Source organism: Anguilla rostrata, chromosome 9, assembly GCF_018555375.3.
Source record: "Anguilla rostrata isolate EN2019 chromosome 9, ASM1855537v3, whole genome shotgun sequence".
Classification (NCBI taxonomy): Eukaryota; Metazoa; Chordata; class Actinopteri; order Anguilliformes; family Anguillidae; genus Anguilla; species Anguilla rostrata.
In genome coordinates, this window is record NC_057941.1 from 10583692 (window position 1) to 10603215 (window position 19524).

A 19524-nucleotide genomic window follows, 5' to 3' on the forward strand; every position below is an offset into this window, starting at 1 on the left:
AAATACAAAAAAAATAAAATGGTCTCAATCATCTGTTTTCTCTGTGTTTCTCCTACCTTCTTGGTTTGACCTGTGAACCTTGTGGACCAGCATGGTTTACACTGGCTACATTTGATCCAAGTCATACTTCACTGCAGTTTGTATACTGTAAGTGCCTAACAGGTACAGGCAGGGTTTGATTTCAGTCACTGCTCCAAATTCTAGTGCTTTATACCTGCATACAGTTTAAGAATAATTAATTAGTAGCAATGCCAAGAGGACCAACAGTAAGCACTTTGTCTCTGCTTTCTTAGATATATTGACTATCTCTATTGTTCAGCATGGTTTGTAATTAATTAGCCCTTCACATGCCAAACCTTTTTTCCAACAACACATTTTACAGCCATGTGAGTGTGCATGCACACGCACACACACACACGCAGTCCCGTACTGCTATCCTTATGAGGACTTCCCACTGACTACATTCATTCTGTAACCTCTAACCCTAACCCTAACCCCAACCACTGCATGCCTAACCTTAACCTAATTGTAACCTTAACCCTAACCCTAAGTCCTAACCTTAAAACAGCCTCTTGACCTTGTGGGGACCAGCAAAAGGTCCCCACAAAGATACATTTTCCTCATCTTGCTATCCTTGTGAGGATATTTGGTTCCCACTAAGATAGCATTACAAGTTCACACACACACACACACACACACAATAATAGTAATGTACAAAGTTTAGAATTGTGTTCATGTGTCTAAGGTTCCACTATATTTTATCAATTTAATGAAAACAATGCAGATTGTGAAGTTGGAGACAGGTGAAGTGATCAAATGGGCAAAGCCTTACTTTCCCTTTTAAAAGGTCCCAGCCCCCAAGTCCAGGCACCGAAGGTTTCATGCCAGGTTTCAGACATTACCTACCTGATTTCAGTCCACATAAGAATATAGCTTGGGTTGATTGATTGGGAAGGAAAAAAGATGCAGGCCGGGATTCAATCAACATTTGTCCTTGACTTTGAATCTTAATTAAATTCAAGTGTGTCAAGTTTTTATCTTCACCAGCACAGAATAGCCGTCACCGAAATTCATTCACAATGCAATCAATATATATCTGTGAATAAATATTAACAGTTTTACTTAAGCAAAATTTATGGATACATCTTGAGTGAATATAGGTCTAAGCCTTGTTTGTCTGAATTGCATATGCCCTTAAAGTGGGAAGGTTCAGTTGATTGAATCTAGAGAGATTGTGCCTGTCAGGGGTCATCCGCTAAACCATTACTTTTCTTGCCTTTGCACAAATTTCACTGTTTAGTTTAATGATTGGTGACCTGCAGGATACAGTTTCCCTAGAGTGTCATACTTGAACAACCTCCTGTTTTACCACTGACCAAAAGACAATTTGTAATGAGCAAAATAAATGAATAAGTACAGCAATAAAAAAACCCACTACAAACCATCTTATTAGCATTGTTTTCATTTTTTCATATTTTTGGAATTGAATTAAAAATCTGAAACAAAAAACAAAAGTGTGGAAACAGCTTTTACAAAAATAAGTGTGAATTCAGTTATTCTTTGGGACTCGTGGGGCAGTTAGTGCAGTTTCCATCCCCATTTTTAAATGTTGTGGCAAAGGGGAAAAGGAGGGCACAGTAAATGCTCTGTGCTTCAGTATAAACACATTAATGATTTCACTTTCTTTGCTAACAAAATAAATGATTCTTCTGGTTCACTTCTAATCACACCTGGGGTCATTTCTCCAATAAGCTTTCTTTTCTACGTTACAAAGTTTCCTCATTCTGGTGAGAGCACGAGATAGAATAATAACTTCAATGCTAATACCTCAATTGCCATATTCATTTAAAGGAATATTTTTCATGACCAGTGAAAGATATCAAATGTTTTAAAGGTATATTCTTGCTATAATCTAGCAAGCTACGTTCATCGCTCATTTTTTTCATTTCTTCAGCAGAATTAACAAAATGAACTAGACTACTTTTAAGATATGATAATTTCAAAAAACAAAAAATTACAAAAAACTTAAGCATAATTTGAAATAAGTTATTGGTGATAGGTTCAATATTACTGAGACAGCATTGCTATCAACACTAATACATGCATTCATAAATCACTCACAGAGGGGTATCTCATTTTATCTGATTTATTCAGCCGCAGTGTTTTCATTTGGATTACCATCAAGTGGCTCGTCAAGAAATCCACTGCCATGGTTACAGGAAAACTGCAGGAATAATGCACTCATGCCGAAGTCAATCTGACCAGCTTCTATGTCCATATATCAATAGTCCATCTCATCTTATTTTGCTGCTATAGACAGCCAAAGAGGACCAGAGACATTAGAACGCAGTATACCTGTGGAACTGCCATGACCCCCTGATCACCTCCAACCATAAGCCCCATTTTGGCTTTAACACAGGAAATGACCTAAGTGAGCATAACCCATCTAACTTCATTTCCAAGTGTAACACAGAAACTACCGTTCATTGTAGGGGAAGACACCAGGGTCAGGCAATGACTCACGCAATAATTTAGTTGTGCATCGTGTACAGAAGAGACTCATTTAATTAAACGCGATTGACTTGTGTTGCACCTAGTGTGGAGCTGGGTCATCTGAAGTTCATAAAGAGCAGACGGGTACTGCACCTTGTGTGGGCTCGTCTCCGATTTTGCGCTTCTTGCTGTGGCTGTTGTAGTTCAGCCGCAGGTCCTGGCCGTAGTCGGGCAGGGTCTCTCGGGAGGTGTAGGATTTTCGCGGGTTCCGTCCGTCGTCGCTGTCTTCCGAGGAGCTGGTGTAGGATAGCTCCATCTCGTGCCGGGCCTTGGAAAGCGGCTGGTAGGGTTTGCAATCCCTCTGTTCCATGGCTGGGCAAGCTCAGCCACACTCATTAAATCATGGGCTCCACAACTCAGGGCACAGAGCAACCTGGAGGTAGAGGGACAAACCAAGGGAGGGGTTTAGACTCGTTTGATGTCTACCACAAGTGGGCATCATCTACTGTATGCAGGTTTGGAGAGGCTTTCTGATTGAGCGAAAACCAGTATGCAAGATTTAGTAACCAAACATCCAATGTGTTACGAACATCTACCAAACCCTCTGAGCTTTAAGATGTCGCTGTGTCGTACCACAGATTTTGTTACTTTAAAAGACGCAGGAATGAAAAGCCCTTAGAAAAACAGGATGAGAGATTACTTTAATCTTGCGTAATTTCTGAAGTACTTAAGTAAAAAAAAAATTAAAGTCCTGGGGGTTATAATGACTCTCATCCATAACACCAGCAGAAACTTTGGAGGGAATAATGATGTGATTTGTGTGCTTCCATGTGATTCAGCTCAGCATCAGAGAAAAAGAATGTGTAATCTAATATTCTAAATTAGTTTTAATACTGGCAAATGCTTCTTGCTGGCCTAAGCAGGTGAATAGTCCACCTTATATTTTTGCTAGTGGGAAAAAAAAGAAAATGAAAAAGAGTGGCAGTAAAAATAGTTTGTAAAATTTTTTATGATTACTCTTTTTTATATCCTTTAATTAAACCACAATGTGTTCCAGGTTTCTGTTTCAACACCTGGGACCATACTAAAAATGCCTGTGCACACTGAAGGTTTGGAATAGACCCACCCCTGACCTTTCAATGGCTGACTTAATGCCTTCATTCCTCCCATATACTCGCCTGCATTGACCTTTCTGTCAACCCCCCTGACAGCTACTAAACCTCAGACACAACACTGGCCCAGAGCCTTGCCCTTCTGCAGAGAGCACTGCAGCACTGTCCTTGAGTTCTCTTGCAGAGAAACAGGACGAGACCCAGGTAATAACCTCCCTCAATTCTCTCCCAGTGCAACAAGAGCCAAAGCTGGCTCCCTAGGAATGGCTGCATTCGCTGGATGACACCTGAAATATTGAAAGGCATTTAAGACAAATATAATAATGAAATGCTCATTTATTTGACGCATCCCCATCTTGCGGTGGGGTTAGGTTATTCATTTATCTCTTGGGAAATGTTTTGTATTGCTAATTGACTATTAGAGGCTTGTTCTTAAGCATGGTTTTCATTCTCCTTTCCCTCCTCTCTCTGCATAATTTCCAGGTGAAGGGCAATTTTTTCTTCTGTGAATGTATATTTTTGGTGAAGGACCTCTATGAATCTGAATAACAAAGTTCAGGCAGTGATTTTTTTTTTTTTTTTGACCAAACATACTTAATCCCTTTCAGAGACTTCTCGTAACATTGTGTGAAAGAGAAAAAAAAGGGAAGTGACACTTGCTTAAACCTGTCACTCAAAGTTAAGAGGGAAAGCACACTGTGCACTGACCATGCATGCTCCCAGTGGGTGTGTCTGAAGAATGAACAGGGAAGTGTTTCCCACTGTGGAAATGAAGGGTTTTTTTTTTTTACTCTGCACTCTAACTAACAGTCCAGGCCCAGTGCTGGAAGAAGAGTATGGCGTGCTTGTTCTCTGCACCAACAGAGAGCTACATGCCCCCACCCCCCATATCAAATGACTCTGGTCTGGTCTCCTACTGTCAACGCTATAGTCAGTTTATAGACTGCCTCTGAGTCATCATGACACGCCTGTTTTAAATTCAATTTTGATTCATTGCTTTTGCAACAACATAGATAAAATCCAGCCACACCATAAATTAGATAATGTGATTAATTAGAAAACAAATTATTTGTACACAAACTATGTTCAACAGTTCACAGTGACTATACAACAGAGAGATGATGATTTCACAACTGTCTATTACCAGACGATACATGCTAGCTATTTATATCCAATAGCTGTTAGTTTAATGTGTATCTGTTCATACTGGCTGTTCAATCTGTCCGTAGTAACCCGTAAGTAAGGCGTGTTCCATGTCTTTGGCATGTAACTGTCCATACATGCTTTCTCATGTTACAATCAACCACAAATACACAGCGTGTGTTGGGCATGACTAAATATTGTTTAAAGATGTTTAAACAAAGGAAGCACACACACACACACAAAGAGAGAGAAGCTTGAATTCAATCAACATTTCCAAGTGTTAGTTTTAATTTTCACAAAGACAGTTTTGCAGTTTCTGTACTAGTGTGCAAAGAAACCACAAACACCTGGCTTTTAAAATTGAACGAAAACATATTTTTCTTGGCTGTGTCCAGGAGTAATTGTGCTCATTTGATTGATTGGAACCATAATGAATTGAAGGACCAGCTGAAACCGTAATGTATTGATAATAAATGGTCTGGACAAGAGCCGTGAAGTTCATGTACTACCACAAATCTAATCAGTCTTGGAATTGATCTTTATGACAACACTCACTCACTCACTCAATAAATAAATAAATAAATATTATTACTCTGTAAATGTCATTAAAATGATAAAAGTGAATAAAAATGTGCAATGCAGTTTTTCCATTTACAAAAGGGCACATGAATAATGAAACACAACCCCCAAAAAACCATTTCAATATTTCCTCCCCACTAATGGCTGCACTTACCATTCATTAGCATACCGTTAAAATATTATTTTATCCAACATTATTTCAAATCTTCAACACCAAATAGCAAGGCTGCCATTATGGAACGTTCGTCCTCATTTCTTCCCATAATGATCCCTTTGTAGCAAATGATTGTTGACTGCATGTGTCAGTCTCTTTGGGGACTTACCAGGACAAAATGAACAACCTCATTTCACACCTTATGGTATTTTTGTCTGCGTTGAAATATGCGCGTATGCATGGCTGCACAGTCTTGGCACAGCACAGATATTTCTGCACAGGCATCTATGCTTTGGGGAAAGTTCTGGGCAAAACACAAGGCTCTCCTGTGAGCACAGAGGAAGATTTAATGAGCTGATTAAGGCTTTGTGAATAGATTGCCAAGCGGACGCGGAGGACACCATCCCAAGTAAACCGCACTTTGGTAGTACGTCCTGATTTGCACTTTTGGGTCGACTTATAGAGTTCTAGGAATGTAAATTACCAGAATAAAACTAATGCTACTTCAAATAACATCGGTCTGGCAATAGTACCATGAGGGAATTGTTAATACAAAAGAAATGGAGCAGAGCCAGCGTGCATAGGCTTCAGAGACAAGAAAAGTATAATCATCACCCTCTAATTCTATATTTTATGCACAATTTGGATGAGGAGAAATAACAGTTATTATGCCCAAGACTACCCAGACTATACCATGTGCAATTCTCATCGTATAATTACTTCAAAGACATACTGTATATGATCTTTCTCTCTTGCAAGCTACAATAATATAATGTATGCACAATACATAATATATAATAATGCGTTTTCACAGAAGCATGCTGCTTCTCATCTGTCTTTTTTGTATATATTTTAATATATTCCTTAAATTATGTCTGACATTGAAAATTCTCATTCATATTTAACTTTAACTTAAAAGCAAGAGCAAGTACTCAGCATAAGTTTTTTCAAGCAAAGTTTGGTGAGTTTAGCAGCAATCACAATCACCTTTTCAAACAATGTATGCGAACAGAAGAAAGAAGACTAACACTAGATATGCAGAATCTGTCTACGGAGAATCTCAGGAAATGAGTGAGCTGATAACAGCTTTATTGAGATGGGAGGTACGCCATCCACCAAGTTACGGCTTGGCAGGGCATGACCCATACAGCACCGGGAGTTTAGCACTTCTGAGGATTTCCTACAGAAATAACCACAATGACCAGACTATCAGCCTTTAAGAACATTAACTTCCATAACTTCTGACCTCATGTAGAGACAAATAATTCAGATATAACTTCACACGTCCACACAATAAAGCCCCAAACTCAGGTTATTTTGCTTTTTCCTGCCAATTTTGGCAGGAAAACAAATGCTCCTGTCCCAATTCTCCCCATTGGACATTCAGCTATACTGTATACACCAATAACAACATCTAATCATCTGCTTAAGGTAGCCAATTGCAGGATACTTGGATGCCCTGGCAAAATGGACATATAAGGAAGTGCACAAGTGATTCAGACAATAGAACATGTTTTAACAACTTTGTGGTGGCCATCTTTGTTTTATGTGGATGCTAGCTTGCTCGCTAACTAATAATTGCTAAAAACTGAATGAATGTTAACTAGGCATATAGATCATCTACCAACATACAAACAATTAGTAGGTCTATTGTGTATGCATTAGCCCATAAAAAACACTTGCTGTTATCCATTTAAAACGATAACACTTTCATTTATTAGTGATTAATGGTAAAGGAAAAATGACTGAATACTTACCTATCTGTTTCCATGAGCTAGAATGTATGTGCTTATGATTGTATGTACGTGTATGCACGTCTCACTCTAGAATTATCTCATGGTTCATAAATTTAGATGCATTATCATTATCAGGTACTCATAAAACAGTACAAAAATGAATGATACGTAAACTAAAACGAATTTTCTGTGTACAAAAATGCCAAGTTGCCCACGCATACAAGTCTATAAGTCATTATTAATTCAAACTTGCTAAATCTAGGCCAGCCATTAAAAGCATTGATATCAAAATATTACGAGGCCATGTTACAACAAACAATATTCGCTATCTTTGCTCACACAAATTAAACAAGCTTTGTTCCAAAGCAATGCTACCCAATGTTTCCTAACTTAATTTCATGTAACTTGGCCATTCTCTTCAGATGTTAAGATGAAAAAACACTGGGCCAGGTTACATGAAAGAATTTTGTATGAAAATTAATTTGTGAGAGCTAGGATAGCCAATATTGTTTGTGACTTATAGACAGGGGTTTGAATGTGTGAGTAATTTGGCATTTTTTCACGTTGAAAACATTTTTTGTTGAGATCATATTTACTGTTGCTTAGTAAAAAAAAATTTTCCTGACTGCAACTTATTAAAAGTAAATACACTAGAAACATGTCAAAACATTAAAAATGAAAAAATACCCACACTCACCAGCATTTCATTCCAAACCAGAGCGATGAAGCCTAATTATTATTCTTTTTTCCCCGTTCAGTACACACTTTCCTCCCATAATGCTCCTCTCCTGAAGTCCCCATGCCCGTGCCACAGCCTCCACTCTCTAGTTCTCCCCCATGCCTCCCAGCATCCTCAAATCTTAAAGCAGTGGGGGGGGGGGGGGGGGGGGGGTTGGGGTGTGAGTGTGAGGAGAGGGTTATGTATGAATTTCTGATTCGTGTTGGGGGAGTCCCAGTTCAGAATATCGCTGACAGGTCCCGGAATTTTTATGCACCCTTTCTCGAGAGCGTGGCGGCTGGTAATTGGGAACAGAATTAAACATTCATGTGGATGCCCTGTCAGGCCGGGGGAAAAATCCTCCCCCGTTTGCCCAGTGCAGGGGTGCGCGGGGAGCGAACTTCATCAGTGTGCTGGGGGGCAAGCTGGGGGCGCTCGCTCGTTCCCCCATCGCCTCTACGGCCACCTCTCCCCACGGTGAAACTCAGCCCTGAAAACCCGTCGGGCTGCGCTCTGCGTAGCCATTCAACCTCAAGTTCCGACAATCACAGCGCTGGACTCTGACCCAGGGGGCTGAAATCCTGGACCGGGCACAGCTGTTTTGCCGCAAGGAAGGTGCTTTATTTTACTCTCTCTGAATTGGTGACAGAATATGTGGCAGGACACGCGCATCTGTAAGTAATGCGAGTCACCCCGGACGAATCCGTTACATTATTTATTGTGTGACTGTGCCCCCTCTGCCCACCCTAGTTTTCATGGGTCATTACCACAACCGGTTTTATTCGACACTCTCCAGCTAATGGGCGTGCTTATTGGATTTACCTTGGATAGCCGGGGAAATAAAAATGTCAAAAAGACGCATGCATTTTAATAATCCAATCACTTCAACCTTGCTGTGGACATTTTTATATCCTGGCTTGGTCATAGCCCCTGTGTAACTGACACAATTTTTGTTCATGTATACCAGGAATTTATTGAGATACCACAGCAAGGCAAATTATTATTATTATTATTTTATTTCATTTTAAATATATATTTTATAGCCAGTTCACTTGATTCAATAACTGAGATGACAAACAAAAATTGCAATATTTCGAAAAAATGTATTATTAACTACATAAACTATTCATAGAGAAGATTAGATTGTATTGGGGATTAGTACATATTATAGATGCATGAATTTATGAACAATGCTAAAGAACATCTGAGACAAGCAGCTAAGAAAAAAATCAATAAATGACCGCCAGCATAAGGCATTCCATGCATGGCTATAAATTATGCATACTGTAAAAACTCCGAAAAAAAGTACATGAAAATGAATGTATGGGGCTGCTGGGTGGTTCACTTCGTTAAGGCACCATGCTGTGTGACCCATGGCCTTGGATCAAATCCAGACTACACCAGTTCTGACTGTGGCCGGTAGCTTCAACGGCGATGTGCAATTGCCGATTACATCATCCAGGGTACGATCAAAACCCTTTCTACGCGCCGTTAACAAGAAGAAAAGACCCCAGTGGACCGAGTACCATCAACACTGGACCAAGAAAGACTGGGAAAGGGCTTTTTTGCTTACATATTTACATATCCTTTTAGACCAGCAGATTGTAGTTGCCGTTTGACTGTAGTCCGGGAAATCGGTTTCTCTCTAGTAGCACTGAGTTCTTCTTGTATTTGTAGTGCAGTTTTAGAACGGTTTCTTTTGGTAGGCAACACAAGATTATTGTCCATACACACTTTGGACTTAAGGAAGGTTTGATATCATCATTTTCTTAATTAAGCTGCTGTTTATTATATCATAGCATATTTTCTGTCATTACTTTCTTGAAGATAAGAAAATTTAGTCCAAATACCCAAAGTACAAGAAAATACATGTTGCTTTGTGGATGTGTCATTGGGGACACCAACTGTTAAGTAGATCTAAATTTAACTCTGGGGTACTTCTCATTCTTCTCATTTTGTTTTCAGGATGTCTACACAAACTCATCACTGCAGCAAATCGAAGTCACTTAGCCTAAAAAAACAGCATGAAGCAGTGCAGATATCTGAAAAACAGAATAAGTAAACGTATCACACTAAAATGTGAAGTAACATATTATTCATCAATATTTATAGACTATCATATCAAACTCTTGGTAGAGTCATTTGAAAACTGCAGATGCCATCACGCTTTAGTAAGACTGGACCTTCAGAAACAAAAGCAAGAAGCCATTACAACTCGTCCTCCAAATATTCCACTATTTTTAAATCTCTGAGTAGTTTCACTGATTGGTGTAATACACATCTACTAAAACAATGGATCCTGGACTTGAAACAGTGAAACAATATTTGTCACTGAATGTGAATGAACGGGACCACTTAGAGAGACTGCCATTACCCCTACCCTCCATGAAGAGGTCAGGTTAGCTGATGCAGGATTAGAAGATAAAATTGCCTCCAGTAATCGCAAAAAGGGATGAATTTAAACTGAATTTATTTGAAACAAAATTCAATTTATTAGGAATGATTCACTCTGATTCTCACTTATGTATGCAGACCAATGAAGAATAATACATAATAACATTAATGCTGTAACCGCCTTCATTTAAAATTAGAATGATGCTGTAACAGCCTTAAATTAACATTACAAAAATGCTGCAACATCATCATTGAACACACAAAGCAATCATCGTTGTTTTTTTTTTTGCAAATAGAGGACATAACAAAGTTGAACTCAGCTATAAATGTTGAAAAAAAGTGGAGACAATCCACATACTGCCCTGATCTACTGAATGATCAGAATAACAGCAATTGGACAATTCATGTTTACTGTACCCTTCTAGAATATCAAGAGCATGGATGGCTTCTGAGCCATTCATAAAGGGACTTGACATCCTAGCTTCAGCCAAATTGAACTGTGCTTCCTCCTTCACTTTTGAGTTTTTAAAGCGATACATTTTTTGACGAAACAAGCGTGAACAGAAAACCAAAAAACAGAATGTTCGGTCTCTGACATACGGCAGCTTAACCGCTCTTTCATCATTAAGAGGCAGACTGAAGAGGCCGAAGGACGGATCATCCGCGAAGGCCTCGTCTTGCTGAAAGAGCTCTGGATCGGCGTGCTTTCGGCATTCCCCGCAGGGGGAAATGGGAACATATTCTCCCCCCCGCTCCCTTGCTTTATTTGCCTGTGTGAGTATTCCGCGCACTGCCCGGTGGGAGAGAGAGAGAGAGAGAGAGAGAGAGAGAGATGGCGGGCGCACGCGGCTAACGCGCTCCTCTCGGAGAACCGCCAAGGTTCAGCGCCGGCGCCAGCGTGCCCGGCGGGATCTTTGGGGCCCCGCTCCCTTGATTGATGTGCTCAAAATTCCACCTGAGGAGAAATATTTTTTTGGCAAGCCCAGGGCCTTTTTAGACATCTATCAAAATGTCTCTCTGCAGAGGACGCGCACACTGCTGGACGAGTTCCTCGGGTTATCTGCAAACAAGCGCGCGCACACAGAGGTAAACACAAAAGTCAAGCTTAGGTCGGCTAAGAATATTCTCTTGCTTTCGGGCCGTTCTCCATTGTTCAAGAGCACAAGTGGCTCCAAGCCACAACGTCTCAAAAATGTGTCACTTCTGATCAAAAGCAACACAAAGCCATATTTTCGTGCTGCAATGAGAAGGGCAATATAAGTAAAGAAGACACAAGATGCTAATCATTTCACCTTGAAAGGAAACACCATCATTTTCTAGCTTCAGTCATTCACAAGTGTAAAAAAATTCATAAATATCTCATTTCTGAATTGTAACAGTACATGAATAACAACTTTAAATTTGCCAGAAAAAAATAAGATTGATGGGAGACACAACAATATTTACATACTGTATCAAGCACTACACATTTTAATAAGGTTAGTGTGTATGTTAGTCAGCTGTATGAGTATCTATGAATTTAAACATCTTTAGAATTTAAACATGTTTTCAAGGGTAGAATATACAGTACGGCTCAGGCTATACTTTATATATTTTTTTCCTGTCTGCACAACACTCATCATTAAATTATGAAAAGAACACAGTGTTCAGTCTCACCACGTCTGCAGTGGTGCTGGGGTCACGCTCCATTAGTTACATTTGATGGCGCTGCAAAATGAATGCAGATCTGGTTTGGACATCACTCAAACTGTACAATGTCAGCCACTGGTGAACGACGTGTGCTTAATGTCTTTTAAAGTAAAGTAAAAAAAAAAAAAAAAATTACAAGCAATTACCTCAACTTATCCCTAAGGTCCTTCCCCCATTAAATAAACGTGTAATGCAGTTAAGTAATAAACCTAACTGGCTAAGTTCTTACTAATTAATTATATTAATTCTTCGGGACTGCTTCGTGTATTTAAAAAAGTTTGTACCTGGGTTTGACACTTTTTAAGGTGAGGTGTTACAGTGGAGGATTCCCACAGCTAATGAGCTACGTTCCCCTTGGAGACTGTTTCACCGCTATACCTGTAAATTAAATTTTGCAGACTTTTATCTATCTATCCCCTTCCCCCTCACTCTCACTGTCCCTCTCTCTTCACCCTCCCCCCAGCAACTAGGCACATCACACCAGTTTATTTAATGCCCTTAAGTTCTCTGAAGTTAAACAAAGTAATTTTTTCCACCCCAGAACTTTGTTTTGATGGTCTGCTAATTTCAGCCTTCTGCGTGGTAACTATTAGTTAACTTACTTTTCCTTTTATACAAGACCCAAAAACCATGTCTTTAAACCCGCATTCATTTTACATGTGAAAAGTCCATGAACATCAACAACGTGCATTGCCCTAGGTTTGCTTTCTCTCCTGTGTAATCAAACTTAAGGCTGGTTGCTCTTTGCCTTGACCCAAAATGTCTGCAGTGAGACAAATACAGGTATTTTTGCACCCCCTTTTTATACGCCGTACCTCTTTCAGAATGATCGATGGGTCAACTCTTTTAATAACAATGACAGCATCTGACAGGATCAATCAATTCCTTGGATTGATGGATGAAATGAAGTGGTATATTCAGACAACTTTCAAGATAGAAACAGAAATATAGAATTGATATCCCATAGTAACAATGCTCTGAATCCCAACAGCTTGACAGCTCCAGTGTGTACAATCTGTGAAGGGTCTCTACAACAAGCAGGAATATGGAATATATAATAATTTAGTAACTGGTTTTAAAAACATTTACTATAATCTAAGTTATTGCAAACTATTCTGGAGTCAGCTAGCCTCCAGTGCTTCTAATGGTGATTCTAAATTAGTAGTCAGAAAAATATCATCAGTGAGAGTGCTTTGCTAATCCTATACATTTTCCTTTGTCTAATCAGTCCATAAACATCACATGGAAAAAAAATAATAATTCTGTAAGACATTATGTTTCAATTAACCTTTGGCTTTCCAGTAACCTTCTGTTTGAAGCAAAATTCTCCCAAGGATTCAACCCATTATTACTTTTAACTACTTTGACAATTACAATTTCAAATCTATCTATAAGGTGATATCCACAGTACATGGGAAGGCCAAGAACACATATTTTACAAGATGAGGAAAAAAGATCCTTTTTGAGATGTCATAACTTTGATTCACTGTGACAAGAGGAAAACCTGTCTGCAAAGCTCTTTGCTTTTTGCATACAGTACAATTCGAGAGAAGAAACACATGACCAATCATCCAAAGAAAACATTATAAATTCATATATGTCCTACTATTTTTAACATTTCTCTCTTGTAGTTTTCTTAATCCTGAATGTGAATCAGAAATTTGGCAAGCAGAGCATAATAGTTGATTGATTATTATTATTTATTTATATTTTTTTAATAAAGCTGGTGATATTTTTGTTGCTGTAGCAGTAAGACCAGGGTATACAGATAATGTTTCATTATTTACAGTATTGATGTAGTGTTGTGAAAAAAGTATTTCCCCCCTTCCCTCTTTTATTGCATATTTGTCACACATAATGGTTTCAGATCTTTAGACAAAATGTGATTTTAGACAAAGGGAACCTGAGTAAACACAAAACACATTTTTTTTAAATTCATTTATTTAATGGATAAGTTAGCAAACACCCATGTGAAAATGTCATTGACCCCTCAAATTTAATAACTGGTTGCATCATCTTTAGCCGCAATAACTGCAAGAAAACACTTCCTATAATTTGATGAGTCTTTCACATAGCTGTGGAGGAATTTTAGCCCACATTTCTTTCCAGCACCGCTTTAATTCAGACAAATTGGTAGGTTTATAAGGTAATTTCAAGCCCTACCACAGCATGTCTATCAGGTTCAAGTCAGGAATTTGACTAAGCCGCTCCAAAACTTTAATTTCGTTTCTTTTCAGCCATTCATTCAGATGTGGACTTCCTTTTGTCTTTTGGATCATGGTCTTTCTGAATAACCCAATTACGCTTCAGTTTCAGCTCACAGACAGATGACCAGACATTCTTCCTAAGAGTTTTCTGGTACAGAGGAGAATTAATGGCTCCTTCAATGATAGCAAGTGATCCAGGTCCCGAGGCAGCAAAGTAACCTCATACCATCACACCAGAACCACGGTGCTTGACTGCTGGTATGATTTTCCTACTGTTAAATGCTGTGTTTGGTTCATGCCAGACATAATGGGATCTGTGTCATCCAAAAAGTTCCATATTTGGCTCGTCTGTCCAGAGAATATTATCCCAAAAGGCTTGGGGATCATCCAGGTGATTTTGTGCAAATATGCAATCAGCACTGATGTTTCTCTTCGTTTGCAGCGGTTTCCGTCTTGCTACTCTCCCATAAATCCCAGTTTTTCCCAGTCTCTTTCCCATTTGTGGTTATGCACACTGAGCTTAGTTGAGGCTAGAGAGACCTGCAGTTATTTGGATGTTATTTTGGCATAGTTTGTGAATTCCTATATGAGTTGTTGCTGTACCCTTGGAAAAATGTTGTCAGGCCAGGCACTCCTCGGAAGACTCACCATTATTCCAAGTGTTCTCCATTTGGAGATAATGGCTCTCACTGTGGTTCGATGAAGTCCCAGAGCCTTAGAAATGGCTTTTGAAATATATTTCGACAGCTTTTTTCTCAATTTCTGAATTTTATTTGATCATGACAAAGTGTGCATGTAGAAACTTTGTGGTGACTACTTCACTCTGATGGTAAGGTACAATATGAGTGTGATTTAAATTCAACAGGGTTGCCTGCACACAAGCTTGTTTGTGTTCAATCAGCTGAATCTAATTATCTTTTTTTTTTTTTTTTTTTTTATTGGTTGATTGAGTAACTTCAACAGTTACTTTTTCAAATGGGTGATATGGATGTTTGATAACTTTTTTATTAAATAAATGAAATTATAATTTAAACAACGTGTTTTGTGTTTACTCTTTTCCCTTTTGTCTATTACATTTTGTCTAAAGATCTGAAACCATTTCGTGTGACAAATATGCAATGACAGAGAAAATGAGGTAGGGGGCTAATACTTTTTCACAGCACTGTAGCCTGTAAGGGACAGGTTATAATCAGTTGACCCGGAACACTCAGCTGTCAAATGCATGAACAATACTGCCTGTCTTCTTGACATACTCTCTTTGTGCTTTTAATAAAGATGCCATGAAGCGTCACCGCTTCTCAAGCAATGTGATTACCTGATCGGAGTCCAGCTTTGTGGCGATGCTCAAATGCAGCATTCCCCCAATGTTATTATCACACTTTGACAGCACTCTCCACAGTGAGGAATCTTTACCCCCTTGTTAGCGGAGAAGATCAAAGGTGTTTTGACAGACTTGTGGGCACACACTAAAGAACCTATGGGCCACAACATCATTAGCATAATGCCAGTTCTTTAATATTTCCTTAACCATGCTCTTCAAAGCGATTTTTTTTCTTTTCTTTCAATGTGGCCGCTAGTGAAGTGCCACCACTGTCAGAAGTGAACCGCCAGCTTCTTTAGCATTCTGTGAGGTGGCAAGCTAATTATCGATCTATTTTCCTGGCCAAAAATAACAGTAGGGCCGTCGCTTGTCAATTTTATGATCAATCCAGATTACAGAAAGGAAAAAAAGGAAATCCAGACTTCATTCATGTCCAAATAAGGAATAATATTATCTAATCTGCCACTGACATCAAAAGGATGCAAATGTCAGACTCTTCTCGTGAAAGTACTGGTCATCCTGAAAATCTGGGAGATGCACAAGAATGAAACGGCTACACTATTCAAAACAAGATGGCAGATGTCTAGTTCCCAAGCGAATACATCACACACTGACTTACTGGACAATCTGTCACACAGAAAGCAAAGCATTGTGGGATACCAGCCGGGCAGAACAGTCTGTTCCTTATGAGAATAAATTGAAAACTGATGTACAAATCTTAGTTCAGTACACAGTCTTACAACAGACTGCTTCCCATGAGTATAGAGATAGGCTAAATAGCTGTAATATAAAAAACCAAGACATAATTTCAATTTACTTATTATTTACTTATCTTTTTTTAAATTTTTTTTATCAATCAATGTCCTTTGTTTCAAGGAGAGTGATGTAAAAAAAAAAAGAATCGTTCTGATGCTTACAAGTTCACTGTCAGAAGGGGAATCAGTTCCACATGTAAATGCAGTATACTGTAAATTGGAATTCCAGAGAGCATGTTACATGTGGTTTGCCATTTCCAAAATCTTTTATTGAAAAGATAAGGAGTTGAGTGACATGAAACCGATGCTGCAAAAGCAGTTACGGTGCCTGGAACTGCGAGTGACACAGACAGATGTTGCTAGGAACGTGTCTATCATGTCAAAATGTTGAGGACAAATTGCAGACATTAAAAATCACAAGGACAATTTCAATGCTGTCAATTTCGCAACTATATAGAGAAATCAAACAGCGATTTCAGAGAGTCAGGACTGACTGCATTCTGCCTGATGAATGAGACATGAAGTTTTTTTGGTTCACGGACAAAGTCAGATCGCACATCGATATATCACTGACGCCATAGTCTGAAGAATGATAACTTTTCAGCGCGAGTTTGACAACTGAAAACTGCATGAGATTTGTCAATATCCCAAAATGTGTTCTGTACAGACCCTTGTTCACACAGAACTCACCTTGTATTAAACTGCGAGTGAAACTCAAAGCCTGTTGGGCAGATACAGCCCACACACATTTTTATTCCAGGCCATTTATCGGTCGAGATAATCAGCTGAGTCTTGGCCATGAAGAAGTGTTGACGTTCAGTCCGTGGCAATACTTATTTGCAAAACAGGTCGCATTGTTCTCGTTCTACATACTGCGTGGCATCAGTGATGCACCCCCCCCCCCCCCCCACTCCCATCCCCACCTTGGTCCACAATTGCAATCCAACCTCCACTGTAGCACTTACATATCACATATATTATATAGGAACATTATATGGGACATACAAAAAATGCTGCCGAGCATGTTTATTTCAATAACAAAAAAGATGATATTGATCATAGTACTACATGTCTGGCCCTTAATTGGATTCACATTTCTCTCCTGGACCCTTAGTATAATTAAGTTTAAAAGATTAAAAATAAAGGTATTTCATTGAAATAGACATAAACTATATTTGGATGATATAACATTGAAGGAACTAGATAAAACTGCCAAAGAATAATTGTGGTCTGTAGACTGGCGCTGTTCAGTGACTTGAATTAGAATACACCGTAGTTTAATAGCCAGTGACAAGCATCATTATACTTTTTTGATGAATGCGGTACAAGCCTCCATAAAATATATCAGTTGTCAAGCATGACATGAGACACAGATTGAGATGAGTTTCTCAATCCTTCACTGTAAAAGAGATCATGGGACAAAAGGTGCTGTGTAGATTCAGTCCACCCATCACAAGTCTCATTGTCCAGGCTCTGTACGTGCACACCTCATTGGACAACTGTGAAAGGCTGGCAATTTAGACAGCTGACAAATTAATAAATAATTATTTAGGCATCAATTAGCCAATGAAAGGCAGATTGCTTGATTACAGGTGCTAACTGGCTTACACATTACTGCATTACAATAGACCATTCATTTATAAACTCAGTAAATAAATATTTTAACCTTTTGCTTAGTGTTGGTTATTGCTATATAAGCCTCACCTTTCCCAGTTCTCCTCAGTACTTCCATTTGCAGCCCAGCTGTGACACATAGGCAGCCTTTAGAAGCTGACTATGGTTCACACTGCCTCTCAAGTGGTTAGCCTCCTAGCCAGCAAATCACTGGTATTTGTATGAGGGGTGCTCTAGTATAGAACCTAACATGACACACGACTAACACTGCTCAGCTTTGATCACAGCTCAAAAAAGTCTGCTGTACTACTTTAGGTGCCAATACCTTCTGTTTGTTTTGTTTAAAACAGGCTTGGTACCCTGGAGACAGGTTTAAAAAAAAAAGATAACTTCTACCACATTCTGTAGTCTCAGCTCCAATTTTTGCCCAACTCGAGCCATAATGGAGCTTTTTCTGGGAGTCGCTGCTCTCTACTCAACAAGTAGAAGGCAAAATTTAGAGTGCTCACATTAGCATATCAGGAAATTGCATGTTGACATCCATTTCCATGTACAATCATACACAGCAGGTAGCACAGTGGAGCAGTGCATAGCACTGCAATAAGAAGGGGTTCGAACCGATAGGTATAAGCGTGTGAGTGAATGGTGTGTCTGCTCTGCGATAGATTGGCCGCCTGTCCAGGGTCACCTGACTCTCTTCCAATGCATGCTGGGATAGGCTCCAGCATCCCCCGCAACCCTGACCCGGATAAGCGGGTATAGATAATGGATGGATGGATAATACACAGCACTCTAAACTTCGCGTTGGTTTAGCCCTTTCATGCATGTGGTATTGCACACGGTTTATAAAAAAGGAAACTATTTGAGCTATTTTTGTGTCAAAATATGTTTTAAGATGATGTCCTATTTATTTTCTATTGCATGGTTAATTAACCCAATCAATAAGTGCATTCTTCTCAAACTGTTTATATTGCTCATGTTGTATGTAATCGAATGTTCCAAACTAGGATGGATATAAATAAACCAAATCAAGAAAAAAGTATGCATTTGTCCCAAACATTAGAATTAAAATAGAATTATGTGGAATTAGTAGCTCCATAATGATGTGAATTGTTTGATAAAAAGTCTAAAATTGTGGAGCAGAGTCAAATTAAGAGAATTTTACCTGTGTTTACCGTGAGCTCCATAATGTTAGAAACAAATAAACACTTGAATTTGTTTATACTATCCACCCTAGTTTGGAATCTCTAATTATCTACAACTGCAACCGCATTCATTTGCGAATCCCACTGCTAAATTATAGACATCTGCGGATCTCTTCTGAAACATGTGCTATCACCAGCTGCTTCTTTTCACACCGCACACTACAGCAAATCATGTACAAAAAATAAAGACCTTTCATATGCATCTTTGGCATGCAGTCTACAGGAGCCCTGATCGACCAGTATGGGTCACTAGAGAGCAATGAAACAAGGACCCCTGACCAACAGAACTCTCCCGTAACCTGGGCGACGCAAATGCGTGTCACCCTATGGAGCTACTGGCCACAGTCAACAATGTTACAGTTGACCTGAGGCCGTGAGACTCATCCATGCACCGCAGCCCGGTT

At 39.2% G+C, this 19524-nt stretch overlaps 1 protein-coding gene across 1 annotated transcript in view; it reads right to left on the reverse strand.

Moving 5' to 3' along the window:
* tenm1 (teneurin transmembrane protein 1) overlaps positions 1-19524 on the reverse strand; it is a 222155-nt gene that overhangs the window by 173149 nt on the left and 29482 nt on the right. The window contains exon 2 of the mRNA XM_064350355.1: positions 2647-2926. Within this exon, the coding sequence (XP_064206425.1) occupies positions 2647-2863 (217 nt within the window). The 5' untranslated portion in view covers positions 2864-2926. The remainder of the gene's footprint in view (positions 1-2646; positions 2927-19524) is intronic.